Source organism: Arvicanthis niloticus, chromosome 14 (genome assembly GCF_011762505.2).
Source record: "Arvicanthis niloticus isolate mArvNil1 chromosome 14, mArvNil1.pat.X, whole genome shotgun sequence".
NCBI classification, from domain to species: domain Eukaryota; kingdom Metazoa; phylum Chordata; class Mammalia; order Rodentia; family Muridae; genus Arvicanthis; species Arvicanthis niloticus.
This window is the reverse complement of record NC_047671.1, coordinates 55,306,639-55,327,378: the sequence shown is the minus strand read 5'-3', so window position 1 is coordinate 55,327,378 and position 20,740 is coordinate 55,306,639. Positions and strand designations below refer to the sequence as shown.

At 44.0% G+C, this 20,740-nt stretch overlaps 1 protein-coding gene across 2 annotated transcripts in view; it reads right to left on the bottom strand.

The window, feature by feature from the left end:
* Positions 1-17,159, bottom strand: part of Myo7b (myosin VIIB) — a 77,054-nt gene extending 59,895 nt beyond the window's left edge. The window contains exons 1-3 of one of the 2 annotated variants that reach the window (XM_076912866.1): positions 17,036-17,159; positions 7,698-7,791; positions 2,319-2,359 (exon numbers count right to left, since the gene is read on the bottom strand). In XM_076912866.1, coding sequence (XP_076768981.1) covers positions 2,319-2,336 — 18 coding nt within the window. In that variant the 5' untranslated portion in view covers positions 2,337-2,359; positions 7,698-7,791; positions 17,036-17,159. The remainder of the gene's footprint in view (positions 1-2,318; positions 2,360-7,697; positions 7,792-17,035) is intronic. The other variant, XM_034518506.2, reaches the window with a different exon arrangement.
* Positions 17,160-20,740: the final 3,581 nt, after the last annotated feature.

Here is a 20,740-nt window from a genome sequence, read left to right as displayed (position 1 = left end):
TCTTTCTCTCCATTCTCTCTCTCTCCTATTCTCTCTCTCTCTCTCTCTCTCTCTTCCATTCTTTCTCTCCATTCTCTCTCTCCTATTCTCTCTCTCCATTCTCTCTCTCTCTCTCTCTCTCTCTCTCTCTCTCTCTCTCTCTCTCTCTCTCTGGTTATCCTTTCTTCTCTCACAGATAGCCCTGGTTTACACTTCTTTCTCTCTCTGCTCTGGACTCCTCCAGATGCCCCCAGCTGTTCTCTCTCTCATGTCTACAATAAAAACCTTAACCATACCATGTCAGCAGTTTCTTCACTTCGTCTCTCCACATGTACTGGGCACACCCCAAGGACTCTGTGTCCTGCCATGGAGATGCTTGCATATGCATGTTCATCGTTGCTCTATCTACAATAGCTAGGAAATGGAATCGTCCTGAATGAAAACATGTGTGGTTGTTTTGTTTGTTGTTTTTCTATCAGCCAGATGAGGGCTCCTGGGCTTCCTCCTTCCACTTTGCACCAATTAGCCAGTTGATTGAGACTATGAAGTTAGTTCCCACCAATGGGGTAAGCTGCAGTCGCCATCTAGGTTAGGGATAAAAAGGTAGCAGCCATTTTGGTGGGTATATTCACTAGCATGCTTTAGGTTCTGGCACATCCTTTTTGCAAAAAGAGAATTAACCTTGCCAAGTTACTTTCATTTTGTATGTTACTTTATGAAACAGGGATTGTTCTTTCTCAACAGTTTGGGGGCTCTCTGGGATTTCAATTCATATCCAAGAGTGTTGGACCCTTACTTGGGGGAGGGCGGAACACTCCACCCCCATTACAGTCCTCCCCCACCCCTAGGGTCTAGGGTAAACAACACTCTTTTGAATCAATAAGGACACCAGGACACAAAGTTTCTCAGCAGTGGGGGTAGGGGGCTAGAAAATATCATAGCAACCAGATAATTCTTGTGCACAAAAATTAGCAAAGTGCTTCTTGGTTGGCTGGGACATTCTGGAGGTTGAATGAGGGTGAGTGAGATGTGTTGTTGACACAAAGCAAATGTAGAGACCTGACCCATAGCTTCATGGGTAGCCTTGCTGACTTCTTTTTGCTAAAAACTGACTTAACATAGGACGATTTTGTCAGAGGCAGACAAAGCACTCAGGACTGGAATATATATATATATATATATGTATATGTATATGTATATGTATATGTATATGTATATGTATATGTATATGTATACACACACATATATGTATATATATATACATATATATATATGCATATAGATACATATGTGTATATATATATATGTATGTATATATGTATATATCCAACTCTCCATTAGTGAAGGTGAGATTCTAGTTGGTTATCAGGGTTTGAGAAACCTCTATTGCATGAGGTTGAGACTCTAATAGTTTAACTTCCACAAAACCAGGACGGGACACAATTAGGTATAGAAATCTAAGGAAGCACCCCTGCCCTAGACAGAAGGTAACCAACTCTCAATCCCTGCGGCCAACTCAGAGCTCCCTGCCCCATTCAATATTCACAGATCACCTGATCTCAACCCACATCACACTCAGGTGGGACAAAAGGCCATATACACACACAAACCCATTTCTCTTCTCCAGCCACTGAAACAGACATTTCCTGAGTAAACATCACGCGTGGCTCCTTCCCGCCATGTTTTCCCCGGGCAAGCTCTCTGCACCTGCCATATAAGACAGCTAATGGGAGCTCTCCATTCCTGCCCCGAGTGTGTAAAGGTGCATGTTACAAGGTGGTGGGACACGAGTGGGTGTGAATGGATGTGTGCATGCACACGTGTGGTGCGCACATGTGGAAGCCAGAGGACAAGCTCGGCTGCTGTTCAGGTGCTGCCCACTGTATTTTTTTTTAGTTAAGATCTCTCCATACTGTCCAACTCAACTAGGCTGGCTGACAACTGAACTTCAGAGCTAGGATTACAAGCAAATACTGATCATTTCTGGCATTTTTTTCCCATTTCTTTTTAAGGTGGGCTCTCAGGTATCAGACTCAGGTACTTGTTACATATGCAAGTCAAGTACTTCACTGATTGAGCCATCTCCCCATCACAAGAACCACGCCCTCCTTTTTTTAAGTCCCTGAATATAAATGGCGAATTTCTGGGTACAAGTGGCCACTTTGCCAAGGCCCAAATGTTAGCCACATTTGCTTTCTTCTAGCAGTAGCCATTTCCTAGTCCTCAGTCACCACCTCTGTCTCTGGAATTGGCCTTCTGGGGTCTCTTTGTCTCTCTTCTTTCCTTAAAAGGGACTCGGCTCAACCTTCAAAAGTGTCCGCAGTAAGCACTGCTCTTACCAGCCGGAAGGCAGACATCCCAGGTCAGCAGCTCCTTCAGCCTGTGGGAGGAAAAGCAGAAGGTCAGCCCCATGGCCTATCAGTGTGCAGCCTTAAAGAGCAGATGCTGTGTGAATTGTCAGCCTGTCCCCACATGTTTTGACTGGAGCTCGCCTCTAGAAACAGCTCCGACTAGCTGGAGGTGTAAACCACATTCCCGGCCTGTACACAAGCAGGCATTTCTCCTCTTCTTCAACTACTTCCCCTTTAGAGAACACCTGGACTTTGGCTCTGGGCTCCATTCAGGGAGTAGAAAGTACCCTGTCATCCAGAAGCCCAATTTTTGAAACAGGGGAGAGGGAGTATTCTTGTGTGTGCACATGCATATTGTGTGTGCATGCTTGCGCAAGACAGAGGACAACTCTGGGTGTTGTATCTCAGGAATCACCACATTATCTTCTCTCTCTCTCTCTCTCTCTCTCTCTCTCTCTCTCTCTCTCTCTCTCTCTCTCTCATGCACATGTGGAATGTATGTGTGATGGAAGGCCCACATGTGTCCATTCTCAACCTTCCTAATGGTGTGACTCTTTAATAGTGTTCCTCGTGCTGTGGTGACCTTCAGACGTAAAATTATTTTCATTGCTACTTCACAATTGTGACTTTGCTAGTGTTATGAATCCTAATTGTGTTTTCTGATGGTCTTAGGTCACCCCATGAAGGGGTTGTTAGACTCTGAAGGGGTCGCGACCCACAGGTTGAGAACTGCTGATTTAGCGCCCAGCGTTGACCCTGGTTGTTTTCCTCAATCTTCTGCACTTTATATATTGAGACAGACACTCTCTTTCTGAACCCAGAGTGCACTGATTCAACTAGTACAGCTAGCCAGTTTTCCACGGGGGTCCCTGTCTCCACCTCTAAAGACTGGGATTATAAATGGGCAGCCTCATACTATTTACATGGATGCTTGCACCCAAATTCCAGTTGACATATTTATACAGCAACCACTTTACCAAATTCGCCATTTCTTCAATGCCCAGCTTGGGTTTTTGTTGTTTGTTTGTTTGTTTGTTTGTTTCTGTTTTCTGAGACAGGGTCCTCACTGGGACTTGGAGGTCAGCAAATAGACTAGGTTGTCTGGGCAGAGAGTCCTAGGGACTCCCCTGTCTCTGCCTCCCTGCTCTGGATTACAGGCTTGTGCCACCGTGCCCACATAATCCAGAATTTTAACTGGTGCCATATCCATGCCAACCAATCATCAACTTGTGTCCTAGGAGGGGCTCTGCTGCACACAGGTTGTTTATTTGTGGTAGTTTAGAGAGGAATGGCCCTCATAGGCTCATATATTTGGATGTTTAAGCACCAGGAAGTAAGATTAGAAGGATTAAGTGTGGCTTTTTTGGAGTTGGTGTGGTACTGTTGGAGCAAGTGTATCACCGGATGTGGGTTTCAAAAGCCAATGCTAGGCCCAGCTCTTTCTGTCTCTGCTTATAGATTGGGACATATCTCTCAACTACTTCTCCAGTACCATGCCTGCTTATTGCCACCCTCTCTGCCATGACGATAATAGACTAAGCCTATGAAAATGTAAGCAAGCCTTCCTTCCAGTTAAAGTCCTCCTCTCAAAGGAATTGCTGTGGTCATGGTGTCTCTTCACAGAAATAGAACACTGACTATAATTATCTTCTCCACTTTATATATTGAGGCGGAGTCTCTTCCTGAACCCAGAGTGCACTGATTCAACTAGTACCGATCAACCACATTCCAAACCTACCCCAGCTTCTGGCTGCTCCCAAGTGCTATGGAGCACTCAGAGAAAAGTCAGGTCCCCAGTCTTCCCCCTTGTGGGATGCCCTTCCTGTTACTCTGACTTGAGGGCTACTGTCTTTCCTTTTCTGATTTGTTAGCAGTGTGAGACAGGTGCCGAGTCTGTGGTGTTCATTTCCCCTTTGCCTGCCTCTAGCACAGGCCCACACCAGAAGGGACACAGTCAATAATTATCTACTGAAAGGGCATGTAAAACATCTGGATATGGTGTTGCTACGATAATGACTTATATGGTTGGGTGAGGATACCCAGTTGTGGGGCATCTCTGAGAATAGAGGACATCAATCATTCTACAGGGAGAACATGGAAGCTGGGGACTGCTGAGACTTTCCCAAAGCTTGGCATGTATGTGTTCACGTATGTGTGGGTACATATGTACATGCATGCAGATGTGTGGTAAAGGTGTTCTTTAGTCATTTCCTCCTAACTAAAACATTTAATCTTGTAGGGAAGCTCATTAAGATGTAGAATGTTCTAAATGGAGATGAAACCTCCCCTCTTCCATCCTGCAGGGAAGATTGCTGAAACAGGAAGCCATCAACTCATGGCTTCATGAGGCCCTTACAACTCATCAGACTCACTAGATGTCACAAGTTTATATAGCAGTAAGAACTGCTAAGTGATACTTTCTAACAAACTGAGATGCCTAGAGAAGGCTCAGACCAACGCGACCACCCAGGAAAGGCAGAGACCAGCCAAGCTGCCTGCAAGAGTTCCAGACCATGGGGCTTGGAGAGATGGTTCAGTAGTTAGATGATGGGCTGGTTTTCAAAAGGACCTGGAATAGAATTCTCAGTGTCCACATGGTGGCTCAGAACTATCTGTGATTCTAGTCCTAAAGGACCTGACATCCTCTTCTAGCCTGTGAGAACACTCTGCACATGGTACACAGATGTACATTCAAGAAAACACTAATACACATAAAATCAGACAGACAGATAGATGCTCAGACCAATTGAGCTGTCTGGAAAAGACACTCTCCAACTGTCAAGCTGCCTGCAGGTTGTGCAGTGTGCTGCAGGTTTCCTCCTGTGTGAACTGTCGCCTACACTAAGGTGGGCTTTGGCCATGCAGTTGCCTGGGTTATTTCTGCTCTTGTAAGCAACCCCAATAAAACTCATCAATTCACCAACTTGGTCTTCGGTGGCATCATTAGTTTGGTCTGTTGTAGGCTTTCTATCCAGGGTGAGTAAATGTTTCTTCACACCTTCCCAGTAATCGTGTCTCACGACAGGAAGGCAGAAGACAATCTCAGATGTTCCTCAAGCACCATCCATTTTGGGTTTCTTTTGAGAGACAGAATCTCATTGGCCTGGAACAATTTGGCAAGTGGGTTGCCCTGGATGTCAAGGCAGCCCCAGGAATCTGCTTATTTCTGCCTTCGCAGCACTTACAAGTGTGTATAACTATGCCCAGACTTGTAATGTGGATTTGGGTTTGGAAATCTGGTTCATGTTACAAGCTCTTTATCAACTCAGCTACCTTGCTTGCTGTAGATTTTCAACTGGTAAGCAAAGAAGAAGAATCTTCTACTTAACTCCAAAATTTGCCTCTTGTCTCTATACCCTCTGCTCTGAGGAATTCTTATCTCTATACCCTCTGCTCTGAGGAAGTGTAAACACCTGTCAAAATGCTGAGAAGACCTTCAGCGAATCTCCGTTCTTTTAGTCCCTCTGTTCATCTCTCAGAACCTGGAGAAGTATTGGAAAGAAAAGACACAGAGGCCGGGCAGTGGTGGCGCACGCCTTTAATCCCAGCACTTGGGAGGCAGAGGCAGGCGGATTTCTGAGTTCGAGGCCAACCTGGTCTACAGAGTGAGTTCCAGGACAGCCAGGGCTACACAGAGAAACCCTGTCTCAAAAGAAGAAGAAGAAGAAGAAGAAGAAGAAGAAGAAGAAGAAGAAGAAGAAGAAGAAGAAGAAGAAGAAGAAGAAGAAGAAGAAGAAGAAGAAGAAAGAAAGAAAGAAAGACAGACACACAAGACACAGAAGACCCTGACATTACCTTGGACAGTTTTTTTCAACCAACAGAACAAGAACTATCTTTCAGATCTCCCTCCTGCAATTTACTCTGCACACGTTGGCCTGTTGAATTATGAAAAAGAAATCCGTAGGGGCTAGTGAGTTAAAAAGGGAAAGGATGTTTGCTGCTAAACCTGAGACCTGAGTTCAATCCTTAGGACCCATGTTATAGAATGAGGGAACTGACTTCCAAAAGTTGTTCTCAGATCTTCACATGTGGCACTACATGCCCCCTGTCAGATATAATAAATAAATATGTATTTTAAAAAAGCAAGGGCTGGAGAGATAGTATAATGGTTAAGAACACTGGCTGCTCTTCCAGAGGACCTGAGTTCAATTCCCAGGACCCCACATGCAGCTCATAATTGTCTAAGACTCTAGTTCCAAGGAATTCAATGCCCTCTTTTGGCCTCCTCAGGCACCAGGCATACAGGTACATACATTCAGGCAGAACATCTCAACACACAAAATGAAAGAGAGAGAGAAAGAGAGAGAGAGAGAGAGAGAGAGAGAGAGAGAGAGAGAGAGAGAGAATGAATGAATCACCCTCAGATTCCAGCTCCACTACTCCTTACTTTCCACTATTTCTCTGCATGCTGAGGTGACTTCCGATGTGAAGGGGCTTCAGTGGTTCATATTAATCTTTCTGGACTTTTACTCTTCCATAAGAACTCTAGTTTTATTAGATACTGTGGCAGTTTAGAATAGCTCACCAACTCTTTGTCACACTTCTCTGGCTTGTGTGGTAGGATTTTCCCTGTCCAATTAATTTAAATATTAGTGCAACAGGAGGCCTGTGATTGGACATGACAAAGGGAGGCAGAGCTAAGAGTTGCAAAGACAGGACGGAGGAGACAGGTAGAGGAGAAGCAAGATGGAGGAAGAACAGAATGATTCAGATTTAGCATGACTTTAAATAGCCACAGGTAGATATAATATCATATAGGGATAGAATAATTGGGATAACTTGTCTAATCTAGGTGGGCAGCTTGTACCATTATCAATTGGCCCTGAATTTACTGTGTGGGTATTTTGTGAATTGAGAATTTTTTGACATATAAATCTGATTCATTATAAGCTTCTAGAGTTTTGATTTTACCGGGTTACTGGGAATTGTGACAGCTAATCACTAGGTGGGCAGTCATTGCGTGGGGCTGGCATAGCAGTAACCCATCAAGAGAACTTAGAGAGTCAGGTGGAGATGTCTCAGGAGCTCCAGGCCAGAAAGTCTGTTGAGATGAGAACACCCTGCTGGAGCCATGTGGCCCACCAGGGCAGAGAGTAGCTGAATTTAGTGTGGGAACATGCTGTTCTTTTAAAATATTTCCCACAACAGGCTTGAGTCTAATTTGAATGACCCCCATAGGTACCATTGCAAAAGCTTGGTTCTCAGGGTGGCGGAACTGAGAGGTTCTGTGGACCTTTAAGAGACAAGCCAGTGATCTTAGGTCATTGAGGGCAACATGCCCCTGAGTGGGAGTATGTGAGCTCATCTCATCCATCTGGCTTCCCTTGCTGCCTGTCTTAAAATATAATGACTTGCATTGACACTCACACCTGCTGTGATTCCACCTTCTGTCATCACGTGCTGTGATGCTGCCTTCACCAGAAGTCCAAACGAACATAGCCTCCCGATCTTGAACTTGAATCTGCACAACCATGAGCCAACATTACCCTTCTTGTATTTCATAAGTAGTCTATGTCAAACATTTCATTACAATGATGGAAAGCTGACTAATATAAACATGCCCCCTTTTATAAAATCCTCTCCTGGGATAGAGACTGGTCTTCTCTACTTTGAGGGTAGATCTAATTATTTACTTCTAACAAAGAGAACGCCTGGGAGTGATGGAGTACCACTTTTGAGACTCACTCACGAAGACTCTGTAACACAGATTCAGAAGACTGAGTTAGGAGCTAGGAAACCTGAGACTCAAGAAGGGCTGGTGTTGGTCAAGGCTAAGATGGGACAACCCCTTCCACTGAAGTTTTTCACCATGTGGTGAGAGTTAGACCAAGTTAGTTTGAGATGGTTAGTTCTCAATCTTTGCTGGGCCCTGGATCAACAAGCAGCTGTGTGGTTAGAACCACAGGCTTTAGCTTCAAAACTGTGCCTGCAGGAAAGTGGAAAAGAGAGACATAAAAGGCCAGATTATATGAGCTTACAAAGTGTCTAATGCAGGCCCAGGAATGTCAGGGCCTCAGAGACCTGTTGAAGAGGTGTGGACTTAACCCTACAGATGGAATTTCTTCTGAACATCTCTGCCTCTCTGTCCAGGTCATCAGATCTGCTTACTTGACAGAGCAGTGCTGCCACCATGTAGCTATTATGCCACATTTCACTGCTCAGTTAGTTCACTTTTTCACTAGGACTTCTCCCAGACTCAGTGAGGGAAGGGCAAAGACACTGGAAGCTAAAGATGTGACAGCGTGGGGCAAGTTCAGCTATGACCTCATCTCATTGCTTAAACACAGCCAAGAAAGTCCCCAAGTTTCTTGTCTTGGGCTTGATGTGGGCTACAGAATTCTAGCTGACCTGTACTCTCTTTAGTTGTGTATTCCTCTGTGAAACCTCTCCTAGGGCCTTGGGTTACTGCCAGGCTCATAACAATGCTAGGTCCAAAAGCAACTTTTCTAGTGGTCATATCCATCACTAGACCCCAATGAAGCCAGTTCTCTGGTCTTCTCCAGAAGATGCACCATGAGAACATCAAATTACGTATGATGGTAGTATATCTCCTTAGTCCCCAAATTGCTCTATTCATGCATTCTTTATCTCAGTGAACGGCATTAGCAACTGCTGAGGAAAATGTGTGAGCCATTCTATTCTGCTCTCACCACTATTTTTCTTTTAAAAATTTGTGGCTCACAAGAAGCCAAACTAACTATAAAGGCATACGTTTATTAAGGAGATGAAGAAAGATTTACTTCACTAATTCTCATCAAAGGAAAGCTGTAATTGCCATACAATTTCACAGAAAACATAGATCAAGTTTAAAAAAAATGATAAGAAATGAAAGGAAATATGACATGATGGAGAGGTCTTGGGAGCAGACTCCTAGCAGAAATCGGCTATCATCTTTGCAGCCATCTCGGACCATGTACCCTGACATGAGACTTGGTTTTCAACAGCCCACAACAGCTGAGCACACTCTGATAAACATCTTGTTTTTCTCACATATCTTGTTTTGTTGTTTAGTGCCCCAGCTACAAGGTGCATATGGCAAAATGTCTTCAGTCATGTTCCCCTGTGTATCCATGGCTGCAAGGCACATGATAAAAGGGTATAAATACCCAAGATTTCCTTTCAATAAACGGGACTTAATCAGACTCTCTGTCTTGTCTCTTTCTTCATGTCTCTTGCCCCTCCATTCCCCACTCTCTCTCTTGCTAGACCCTGCTGACTGACCCGAGGTCCACAACACTCTGGCATCCCAATGTGGGAAATGGACCGGAGAGAGGGGTTAAATTCTCAAAGAAAACATAATCTTTAACATGTATGCACCTAACATCAAAATGCCAAAATGCATAAGGCAAAAACAATAGAACGTAAGAAGTAGAAGAGTTGACTATTACAGTAGGAGACCTGATGTATCTCTATCAGAAATGGACAGAATCAACATGCAGAAAATCAGTAAGGATAACAGACAAACTCAATACCACCATCAATCAAATATGACACTACACATGTGTGAATTGTTATCTTTATATAGCAATTTGTCTAACAACAACAGAACATATAGTCTTTTTAGTCTCACATAGAACATTTGCTAAGAGAGATCACATTCCATTCTGGTTCATAATGCATACCTTATTGAATTTAAAGAAATAAATCATATAAAGCATCTCCTCAGACCACAATGCACCTAAACTAGAAATCAATAGCAAAATGATAAATGACAAATCCTAACATATTTGGAGATTAATAAATATACCACATAGGCCACAAAGTCCCAAGGAAAAAGTGAAATAATAGCGATTAAATACAACTGATCAAAATTTGTAAAATCCAGAGAAGGAAGTACATATGTGAAATGCAGATCACTGAGAACACACGCTACAAAACAAGGAGGATTCGAGATCTATAATCTGACCATGTTAGAAAGCTGTAGAAAAAAACAATAGAACCCTAAAGTAAAAAGAGGAAAAAGTTATTATTATTAATGTTTTACTACTAATAAAACATCATCATCACCATCATCATCACCATCATCATCATCATCATCATTGTTTTCTGTGTGTAGCCCTGGCTGTCCCAGAACTCACTCTGTAGACAAGGCTGGCCTTGACCTCAGATTCATCTGCTTCTGCCTTCTAACTGTTAAGATTAAAGACGGTCACCACCATGACCACCCAGCTAAGAAATGATTTTTTTAAGTAGATCAGAAATTGGTACAACAGCAAAAACCCAAAAATAAAAAAAATAAAAAGAAAGAAAGAAAGAAAGAAATCAACACAACCAGAAGCTGACTGTTCTCCACCACCAAAAATAAAAATAAAAATAAAATAAAAGTCCTCAATTAAGTTAAGAAAAGAACAAAATACAAATCACAAATCACTAGTGTTAGAGATGGAAACTGAGTTTCCCAGATGAGGAGCCCGAGATGGCAGAGCTCTGAAACTTGCTGGACAGCTAGCCTACCAGGTTCAGTGAAAGACCTTTATTTAAAAACTAATGTAGAGGGGTTGACAAGATAACTCAGCAGGTAAAAGCATGTGTCTCACAAACATGACAGTATGAGATTCATCTCCAGAAACCACATAAAGAATCCGGATGTGATGGCATGCATCTGCAGTGTCAGCAATCCTACAGTGAGACAGAAGGACTACATGGGAGTCTACAGCCAGCTAGCCTGCGGTAAGCAGCACAGCAGAGACCCTGCCTCAGCAAGGAGAAAGGGAAGGGTTAACTCCTGAAAGCTGTCTTCTGATCATAAGTGGTACACACACACACACACACACACACACACACACACACACACTATGCCAATTGAATAATAAAACAAATTTAAAAATTAAATAACACAGAAAGTGATACTAAACATCCACATCTGTCCTGCACACACACATGTACACATGCATGTAAAGACACATCACTCTGAAGCTATTCTTACCCCGGGGGTATGGAACTTCCCAGGAAAACTTTCTTTTGGGTTCTCTAAAACTTCATACTTCATCTTACCAAGCAAGAGGACTTTAAAGGATGCAAACTGTGGAGGCTGAGGAGAGAACTCAGCAGTTCAGTGCGCATAGTTCTCTTATAGAAGACCCAAGTTCAGTTCCCAGCACCTATAATGGGTTGCTCACAACAATCTGTAACCCCAGCTCCAGTGGATCGGGTGCCCTAGTTTTGCTTCTGTAGGCACCCACACTAATGTGCATATACCCACACATACATAAATATATAATTAAAAATAAGAGTAAATATTACAGTGATGCAAAAATGACTATATTACACCTCTCTACAGCTGACAGATTACCCTGGCTTTACAACACTCAAGAATATTTTTGGGGCTGTAAAGATGGCTCAGCAGTTAAAAGCTCAAATTGTTCTCACAGAAGACCCAAGTTCAGGTCCTAGCACCCATGTCAGGCAGCTCACAACTGCCTTTAACTCTAGTTCAAGAGGATCAGTCTCCTCAGACACTATACTGACACGTACACAAGCCCATTCTTAAGCACACACATATACACCTAAACCTAAATCAAGATTTGTATTATGACTCCTCCAAAAACCTTTTCATTGTATTAAAAAAAGGATATTTATTTGTTTATCTTTTAGTGTATCATTTTTGCCTATTGTGGCCAGCCCTAATTAAATGTTTTTCTTTATATTAGTTATTTGTGTCTCTTCACAACAACAAAACCCTGACTAAGACAGAAGTTGATATCAGTAGTGGAGTATTGCTGTGACAGGCTAGACGATGCATTTTGTTTGAAGTAAAATGGAACACTTTAAGTGAAGCTTAGCTGGTCATACTAATAGAAGCACAGAAGACAGTAATACTAAGGGTGATTTGAACTATGGGAGTTGGGCTCAGGAGGTTTCAGAGGAGAATAATATTAAGATGTGACTGAGATTAATCTCATATTTTGGTGAAGAATATGGCTGTTTTCTGCCCTTGTCCAAAAAAATCTGCCTGCAGCTAAATTGGGGAGTTACGGATTAAGAGCTTTGGCAGAGGAAATTTTCAGACAGCCTCCTATTGACTGTGTTGCTTAGTCATTAATAGTCACGCTTTTGCAGATGTGTAATGAAAAAGACCTAGATGAGCATGGAAGATACAAAATATACCATTTGAGGAGAAAAGGAGCACCAGGAAAATGTTTAAAGAAAAACCCAATCCTAAATGGAATAAAGACAGTGGTAACCTCAGGACAAAACCTCACTCAGCGATGCTTCCAACTTGTGAAAAGAAAGGAAAGTTTAGAGCTAAGTGGTGATGGCACTTGCCTTTAATCCCAGCATTCAGGCGATAGAGACAGGCAGATTTTTGAATTCAAGGCCAGCCTTGTCTACAGGGTAAATTCCAGGACAGACAAGCATAGGCAGTTGAAGAAAACCATCCAAAGGTGAAGGGGTAAAATATATTTGAACAACGGGGCCGTGTTTCAGCCCAGAACTTGGCAGCTTTGGCCATGGGGTTCTGGCTTTAGAGCCAAGAATGTAAGAAAGGGGTTATGGATTCTCACTACACAACTAAAAGGCTGCTGTGGCCAGGCATGTGTCAGGGGTGTCCCTGCATGGAGGCCCAGAGAGGCCATTGCCTGAAGCTGTGAAGGTGGAGCCTGGGTTTCCCCGGAGACCCAAATTGTTGGAGTTGTGAAATGCCTGCCGAGGAGAGCTGCTAACAGGGAGGAGAACCAACCCAAGAGGAAGAAGAGTGTTGCAGTCAGCAAAGCTGAGAGGAGTTGGAGATCTGAAGAGCGCTTTGACATCAGACATGGAGATGCAGAGTTTGGAGTTTGCCCGGAAGACTTTTGGTCTTGCTTTGGCCCAGTGTTTCTTCACTGTGCTCTTTCCTCCTTTTTGGAATAGCAATGCATATCCTGTGCCATTTTATGTTGGAAGTTTGCAATCTGCTTTTTCATTTTGATTATACAGGAGTTATAATTAAGACATGGCTGTGAGTCTCCAAAGAGACTTTGAGCTTTGGACTTTTAGAGAACATTGAGACTGTTGTAGGCTATGAAGAGTTTTGAAGTCGGGCTGAATGAAGTTTTACATTACGATATGACTACAAGTCTATGGGGGCAGGGATTAGAATGTGGTGGTTTGAATAAGAATGCCCCCATAGGCTTATAGATCTGAATGCCCCATATTTAAAACTCTTCAGCATCATAACCTGCCTATCTTTTATTTTTTATACATTATACTCTGTCTTAAACCCCCCCTACACACACACACATACAGGATACTATGAACTTCAGGTCTTGAAATACTACATGTTCTCTCTTATCTTTATGTCTCTGTGTTTGATCTGGGTTTGGAACATACACGTCATGTATGTCAACACACATTCATGTACATATACACACAGACCTAGTCATACTTCTACCTTAGCACTTGGCCCTGGTTTTATACGGCCTTGTGTATGGGGCTCTCCCACAACTGTTTGAGACTTGAGAACTCACTGTGCAGCACTCAGAGAAGCAGTTCACATCATGATTTCTAAATAAATGGATGGATGGATGGATGGATGGATGGATGGATGGATGGATAGTTAGATGGATGGATGGATGGATGGATGGACAAATGGATTGAAGTGAGTAAGATAGCACATTAATGAGTACATTAGTGGATGTGTAGATAGAAGCATAGATGGAGGTGCAGGTGAGCAAATGGAAAAATGGATAGATTGATGATGATGAGTAAGATAGATAGATAGATAGATAGATAGATAATAGAAGGATAGATGGTAGACAGATGATAGATAATCGATAGATGGGTGATTGATAGATAGATGATAATAGGTGGGTAATAGGTGATAGATGATAGATAGATAGATAGATAGATAGATAGATAGATAGAGACTTTCCCAGAAGGGCAGATGAGGCACTGCCCTGAAGGGAACATTGTTATATTTGAAAGTCTCTGCTTTTGGGGAATGTGAGACATTTTTCCTAGCCTACGCCCCCTTGTGAACTCCGAAAAAAATGGAATTGAACATATTGGGCCAGCATCCCAACCAATCCAAAGAGCCATAATAGAGTGACCATCCTCAAGGGGATAGAGTATGAACTTTGGGATCTCAAAACCTTCCACAGAATTATCACACTGGTGCCTGTCCCAATGTCACTGAACTTGAGCATGGGACAGTAGAAGAGAAAATACCAAAAGACACTCATGAAATGGGATGGGAGGAGATCAAAGTTGAAGGAGGAGTGGGGGGCTATGTGTGTGGGTTTCTGCTAGAACATGTAGGGACCTTAGTCCAGATTCTCTCATGTAAGCCATGGAACCTGTGCTCCTCTTGAAGACCTCTTGCCTCAGAGATGAGCAGATGGAGTTCCCAAAAGGAAACACAGTATTGACCCTGGCTTGTGAAATGCCAGCTCCAGGGATATCTAAGTTTTGCCTACTGATGAGATATGAGTATTCTCTGGGCAGAAAAGACATCTGCAGCTGGGTAAGACATGAGTAAGCCATAGAAGCTATCCTGGGCCAGCAGAACTTGCCTATTCCCCACATGGTCCCAGGGCCTAGGTCTAGAGCATGGGAGTCACCACCCAAGGAAATGGAAGGCTGATTCAGGAGCAAGGAGCCACAGCCCAGGACAGGGGCTGGGAGGGCACATCAACACATGCCAGCAGGTGATCGGATTTAGGCTATACTACCCTGAATTCAGGACCAAACCAGTCTGGCCAGTGGTCCTAGAGCAAGCCCAGAGAAGGTCACTCTGGATGGTCAGTATTAGAGAAAGGGCCTGCCAGAGTCCAAGAAATCAAAAGCACTTATGTTTCTCTCATACAAGAGCAAGCTTGTTTCCTTCCTTTCTGCCTGCCTTCCTGTCTTCCCGCTTTCCTTCCTGTCTTCCTTCTTTTCTTTCTTTCATCTATCTATCTATCTATCTATCTATCTATCTATCCATCTATTTATCTACCTATCTATCTATCCATCTATTCTGGGACAGGGTCTCATGTATCCTAGGTTGTCCTCAGTCTCACTCTGTATCCAACAATAACCTTGAACTTTTGATCTTCCCTCTGTCAAGTGCTAGGATTACAGGCATGTATCACCACAGCCAGTTTATGTGCATGTGCTGTGAGAGGCTGTGAGAGCTTATGTCATGCTAGCCAAACAGCCTACCAACCATACACACTCCAGCTGTTTTTGTTATAAAATTTATTAGGGTATAATTTTCTTTCCACTTGCATGATAATTCTCTCTGCATGTGCATGTGTGCGTGCGTGTGTGATCTCTTTTCCCAGTTACACTACCTTGCTTTTCTCCTCATCTTGCTTCCTCAATCTTTAATGCTACTGTATTATCGGTATATATGTGAGATAATAAAGACACTATTTTGCTTCCTCTCTCAGTAAGGCAGGTGTTTGTATGAAAGAGAGTTCTTGTCTTTCTTAGTAAATGGTTTCTATTTCTATCACTATCCATGAGTTGTTATGAAGTTTTTTAGTTTAAGAGCTGTGGGTACAATATTTCTTTCTTTATTAATAGTTCAGTTCTTTGTTCTGGGACACAGAACCTGGAAATCTTAGTTGATTCCTTCTGGACTCAGATTAAGTTAATGGAATATTACCAAAAAACTGCTTGAGTCCCTCCTTTATTCTGAGAGCTAGAGACAGTTCTGGGGGTTCAAAAAAAAGGAACCAGTGTGTCAGAGCAGAGACTGGCATGTATTAGTATACCTGCTGCCAACTGACACTGAGCTTAATACAGAAATCTTAAAAAGCACGCAATACCAACAGAACGACCTTTTATCGAGGCTCAAGCACAAAGGAGGGCTGGGAAGATGGCTCAGTCAGTAAAGTGCTTACTGTAGAAGCATGAGAACCTCATGGTCCTCATGGTTTTCTTTTTTAACAGCTACAATCATAAACAGAGTTCAGGGGTCTTATGAATTAGAACCAAGTTGACACCCACAGATATAAAGTGAATTCTGAGTAGAGGTTGAGTAAGAGGAAACACACATACCCAACTTAGGCTTAGAGTGGGGGCCCCCACACTACCAGATACCAAACCTCAGCAGGTCTCTACTGACTTCTGTCTCCATTTTCCTGCCCCATGAGTGGGGATATTACACATCAAGCCCACAGCTGGGATGCCCACAGCCAGGTATCTCTCTCTTTCACCATCTCATTTATCCTACACTCAAATCCCAAGAAGGCTCTGAGGCCAATGAGTGCCTTTTTTTTTTTTTTTTTTTGCCTCAAACCAATGCCCAGGCCTCTTAGACTAAGCACAGTAACCTGCCTCCATGGATGAAGGGGATGAACCTAGGTGGAAGTCCAGAATCAGCTGCACTTGCTGTGGAGGGCCTCAGCCCCAGACCTCAGTCTCCTGCCTATAAAATGGAGACAGTATCACTACAGTGTTTTGAGAATACAGTGGTCCTCTTCATTTGGTACAACATGGCCTCAGCATGCTACCTGGGCTATCCTCAGTCCTTTGGATTTCATGGGAGGCCTTTCAGCAGGATTAGAGGAGAGGCCGCAAACGGCCACTTCCCTGAGTGGTGCCGACCCTCCAGTACCATAGGATATACTAGCCCCTTTCACCTCCCAGAGTAAGCTCGCTGCCCTATCAACTGCTGGACTGAGGTTTTGGGTTTCCTGTGTCTTGAGGGGCACCTCCAGCCCTCCACTCCACGGGCCTGCCCCAGACCCACTTCCTACCCGGAACCCCTCTTTCAACATATTGCAGGGTTCTCTTACCTTGTCAGGATCAGAGTAGAACAACCCTATTCACTCCACCCTGGGCACCCTGAGAGATCCAGGTGGGGAGACAATTTCAGAGCTCCTGGCAGTATGGGAGAGAAAGACAGGAAGGGCTCCAAGCGGAAGTGGTTAAGCACTGTGGGCATACGTAATTTATGACAGGACTTTGTCCTCTGTCTCAGGAGTATCCACTCCTACAGGCCCTTCTGCAGCCTCAGCCAGCAGCCTGGAAACTGTCTGCTCTTCAGCTGACCAGTGGATAAATCACACCCTAGAAGTCCCAGGGGCTGTGTCCTGAAAAGCTCTGCTTATCACCTGCCAAGCCCTAAGTGACAATCATCTGACTGTCCAGACAGTTCTGTGTCTTCGAAGAGACTTCATAGAGGCTCCAAGGATGCCAGTCAGGAGCTCTGCTCTCGGGCAGAGGCACCGGCGAGGGCTGAGATATAGTATAGATACTGGAGTAATAAGAATGAGAACCTGGGTGGGCCCTGGAAGCCCAAGCCAGCGAGGCTAAACCACCCATCCTCAACAGTACAAAGTTTTTTTAAAAGTGATAATCAAAAACAGGAAAGGGAGGTTTATTCGTTGTCCTGGTGAGTGTTCTGTCGCTGTGAAGAAACACCATGACCACAACTCTTACAAAGGAAAGCATTTAATTGGAGCTTGCTTACAGTTTCAGAGGTTTATTCCACTGTCATCATGGTAGGAAGCATGGCGGTCTTCAGCAGACTTGGTGCTGGAGAAGCAGATGGCATTTCTACACCTGGATCTGTAGACAGAAGGAAGAGAGAGACTCTGGCCTTGGAATGGGCCTTTGAAACCTCAAAGCCCATCCCCAGTGACACACTTCTTCCAACAAGGCCACATCTCCTAATCCTTTCAAATAGTGCCACTCCCTGGTGGCCATGTATTCAAATCTATAAGTTTATGAGGCCAGTATAATTGAAACCACCACATTCATTACAGTTGAATTGTGGTGACCCTCCCAAGTCCACCTTCTGGTTTCTGATATTGGGTCTAGGTTTAACCAGAGGGCAAAAGGTAGATGTGGCTAAGTACTCCTGGGATGGTGCTGCCCACCACTGACCCACCATTGTCTCAGCACATCAGTCTTGGAAGTGATCCAACACATTATCAGAAGTGTGAAATCCCTTCAGGGGAGACAAGTTCCTCTTCTGACTGGCACTGGTCTTCAGCCTTCGCCCAGCATGAGATTCCTGAGAAAGTTCTACTTCCTGGGAAGCTTTGGCTCAATACTCTGATAGCCAAAGTAGGGCACAAGTATCTCTTTGGAATATCTTTATTCCTAGTTTGTGTCGCAAAACTTATAACAATCTAGTATTCCCTAAGGGTGTGGAGTATGTGAAGCAATTTATAGGCCTCTGATAATACTTGAGATTATTTCTGGAGTCCAGAGGGTCTCGGGATGGTACCAGTCATCAGAAAGGCTATTTAAGTGGAGAGTTGAAACTTTCCACCCCCACTGACCTCTGGGAAGGTAAAACTCCTAGATAAGACTTCATTAGCTTTCACATTAGCTGAGCACAGGAGATGCTTGGACAGAGGCAGCCAAAGAGGGCACGAAGGCTCTGTGCCCTGCTTTCCCGTACCCTGCCTCTGTAGGAGGAGCTAAGGTGGGAGGAGTAAAGAGAGGAAGAGGAGAAGAAAGGAGAGGAAGAGGAAAAAGGAAGAGGTGGAGGTAAGGGAGAGACGGAGAATGAGAGGGGAGATGGAGGCGGATGTTCACGTGTCTGTAGCAGTCAAAGGTAGTTGGTATATCTAGGTTGGGTTTTGGGTTACACCTCTGATTGTATGGGCATCTTGTTATTGATCATTACTAAATATATACGCCTTTGGATAATCTAAGCATTAGAGTCTCATCTGTACCAAGCCCCTGTGGTTGGCGGGATGGTCCGGGCACTGCTCAGCCTTGCAGAGACAGCATGGAAGATTGGCAGAGCCATCTCCCACACTGGTGTCTTGTGGGTGGCAGGGCTGGTGTCTCTGGCTGGCCATTTCTAGCTGCTGCGCACACCTGGCCTCTGGCCACACAACATGGCGGCTGAGCTCAGCAGAGCTGCTGCAACCTAGACAGTCAGCTTGACCGGTGGCCGATTTTTTAAATAATTATTACAACATGCCTCTGCATCTCTTACCTTGGCCATTTACCCACAGCCTTTGTTACATCCCTTTATAACAAGGTGGTAACCATCTCTAAGCATTTGCCTACTTCTAAGAGTCCATCAGACATGAGGGAGGGGCCTAGAGAGATGGATACATAAGCCTAACATCCTCAGTTTTATTTCCAGAACCTGTGTTGGAAGGAGAAAACTTACATTTGCAAATTGTCCTTTGATCTTTGATCTTAAGCATGTGTACCCTGGCACACCCACACATCCACCCTTACACAGACATACACAGCAACAGCAACAATAATAAAATAACCTAGCAGATGGGAGCCCTTAACCTTCAACTCTAAATCCAAATAAATAGTGACAGAATTAAACTGCATTGTAGGAGACTCAGTTGGGGGACACTGAAGAACAGCTTGGACTCCCTTTAAGGTGTTCAGTGTTACATGTGAGAGTAGAAAGGAAGCTTTTGTTTTTTCTATATAGGAGTTTCCTGGGGCAAACTGCAACTCTTACAACAGAAAAGGGGGCTGTCTGGGCAGCTAGATTCCCAGGACCATCCCTGGAGCAGAGAGTAGGCTAGGACTGACTTGAATGATGGGGGACTTGAGCTGTGCTGCAAGTACAGACATTTTGTTTGTTTGTTTTGATATGGAGTTTCTCTGTGTAGCCCTGGCTATCCTGAAACTCTGTAGACCAGGCTTGCCTTGAACTCAGAAGGGGCTATGCCCCTTTCTGCCTCCTAAGTGCTAGGATTAAAGGCATGTACTACCACTGCCTGGCTTTTTTTTTTTTTTTTAAAGACAGAGTCTCATGTGTCCTTGAACCCAGATACTATATTGCCAAGGATGGTCTTGAACTTCTAAGCTCCTGCCTCCCCCAGAGTGCTGGGATTACAGGTGTATATTATTAAATTTATGAAGTGTTGGGGATTGAACCCAGGGCTTTACATATGCTAAGCAAGTGCTCTACTAACTGAACCACATCTTATAGCCCCCAGATACATGTATTTTGAAGGGAAGTGGATCAAGGGGTGTTTCCTGGGAGGGGCCAGACTAGAGGACTGGCCTCATATAAAAGTGGCTGTCCGAACTTTCTTTTTTTGTTGTTGTTGTTGGTTTTGTTTATTTGTTTGTTTGTTTTGTTTGTTTGTTTGTTTGTTTGAGACAGGGTTTCTCTGTGTAGCCCTGGCTGTCCTGGAACTCACTCTGTAGACCAGGCTGGCCTCGAACTCAGAAATCCACCTGCTCTGCCTCCCAAGTGCTGGGATTAAAGGCGTGCGCCACCACCGCCCGGCCTGTCCACACTTTCAAAATCAGGCAGGCAATATAAAGGCATAACAAGAGGCTTTAATAGACATTGTAGTTGCCTGAGCTCGAGCCAGTCCCCCCTTCCCCCCTCTGAATGTGGGAGATGCTTGGCCCTGCAGGCACAACCTTGGAAATGAGCTGAGCTGCCAGTTGAGATAGAATTGAGGTCAAGGCAGGGTGGTAGCCAGAACCATTAATCTTTACTAGGAATATAAGTTCAGCACTAGTCAGAAAGAAAAGGGAAAGGGGGTGAGCTA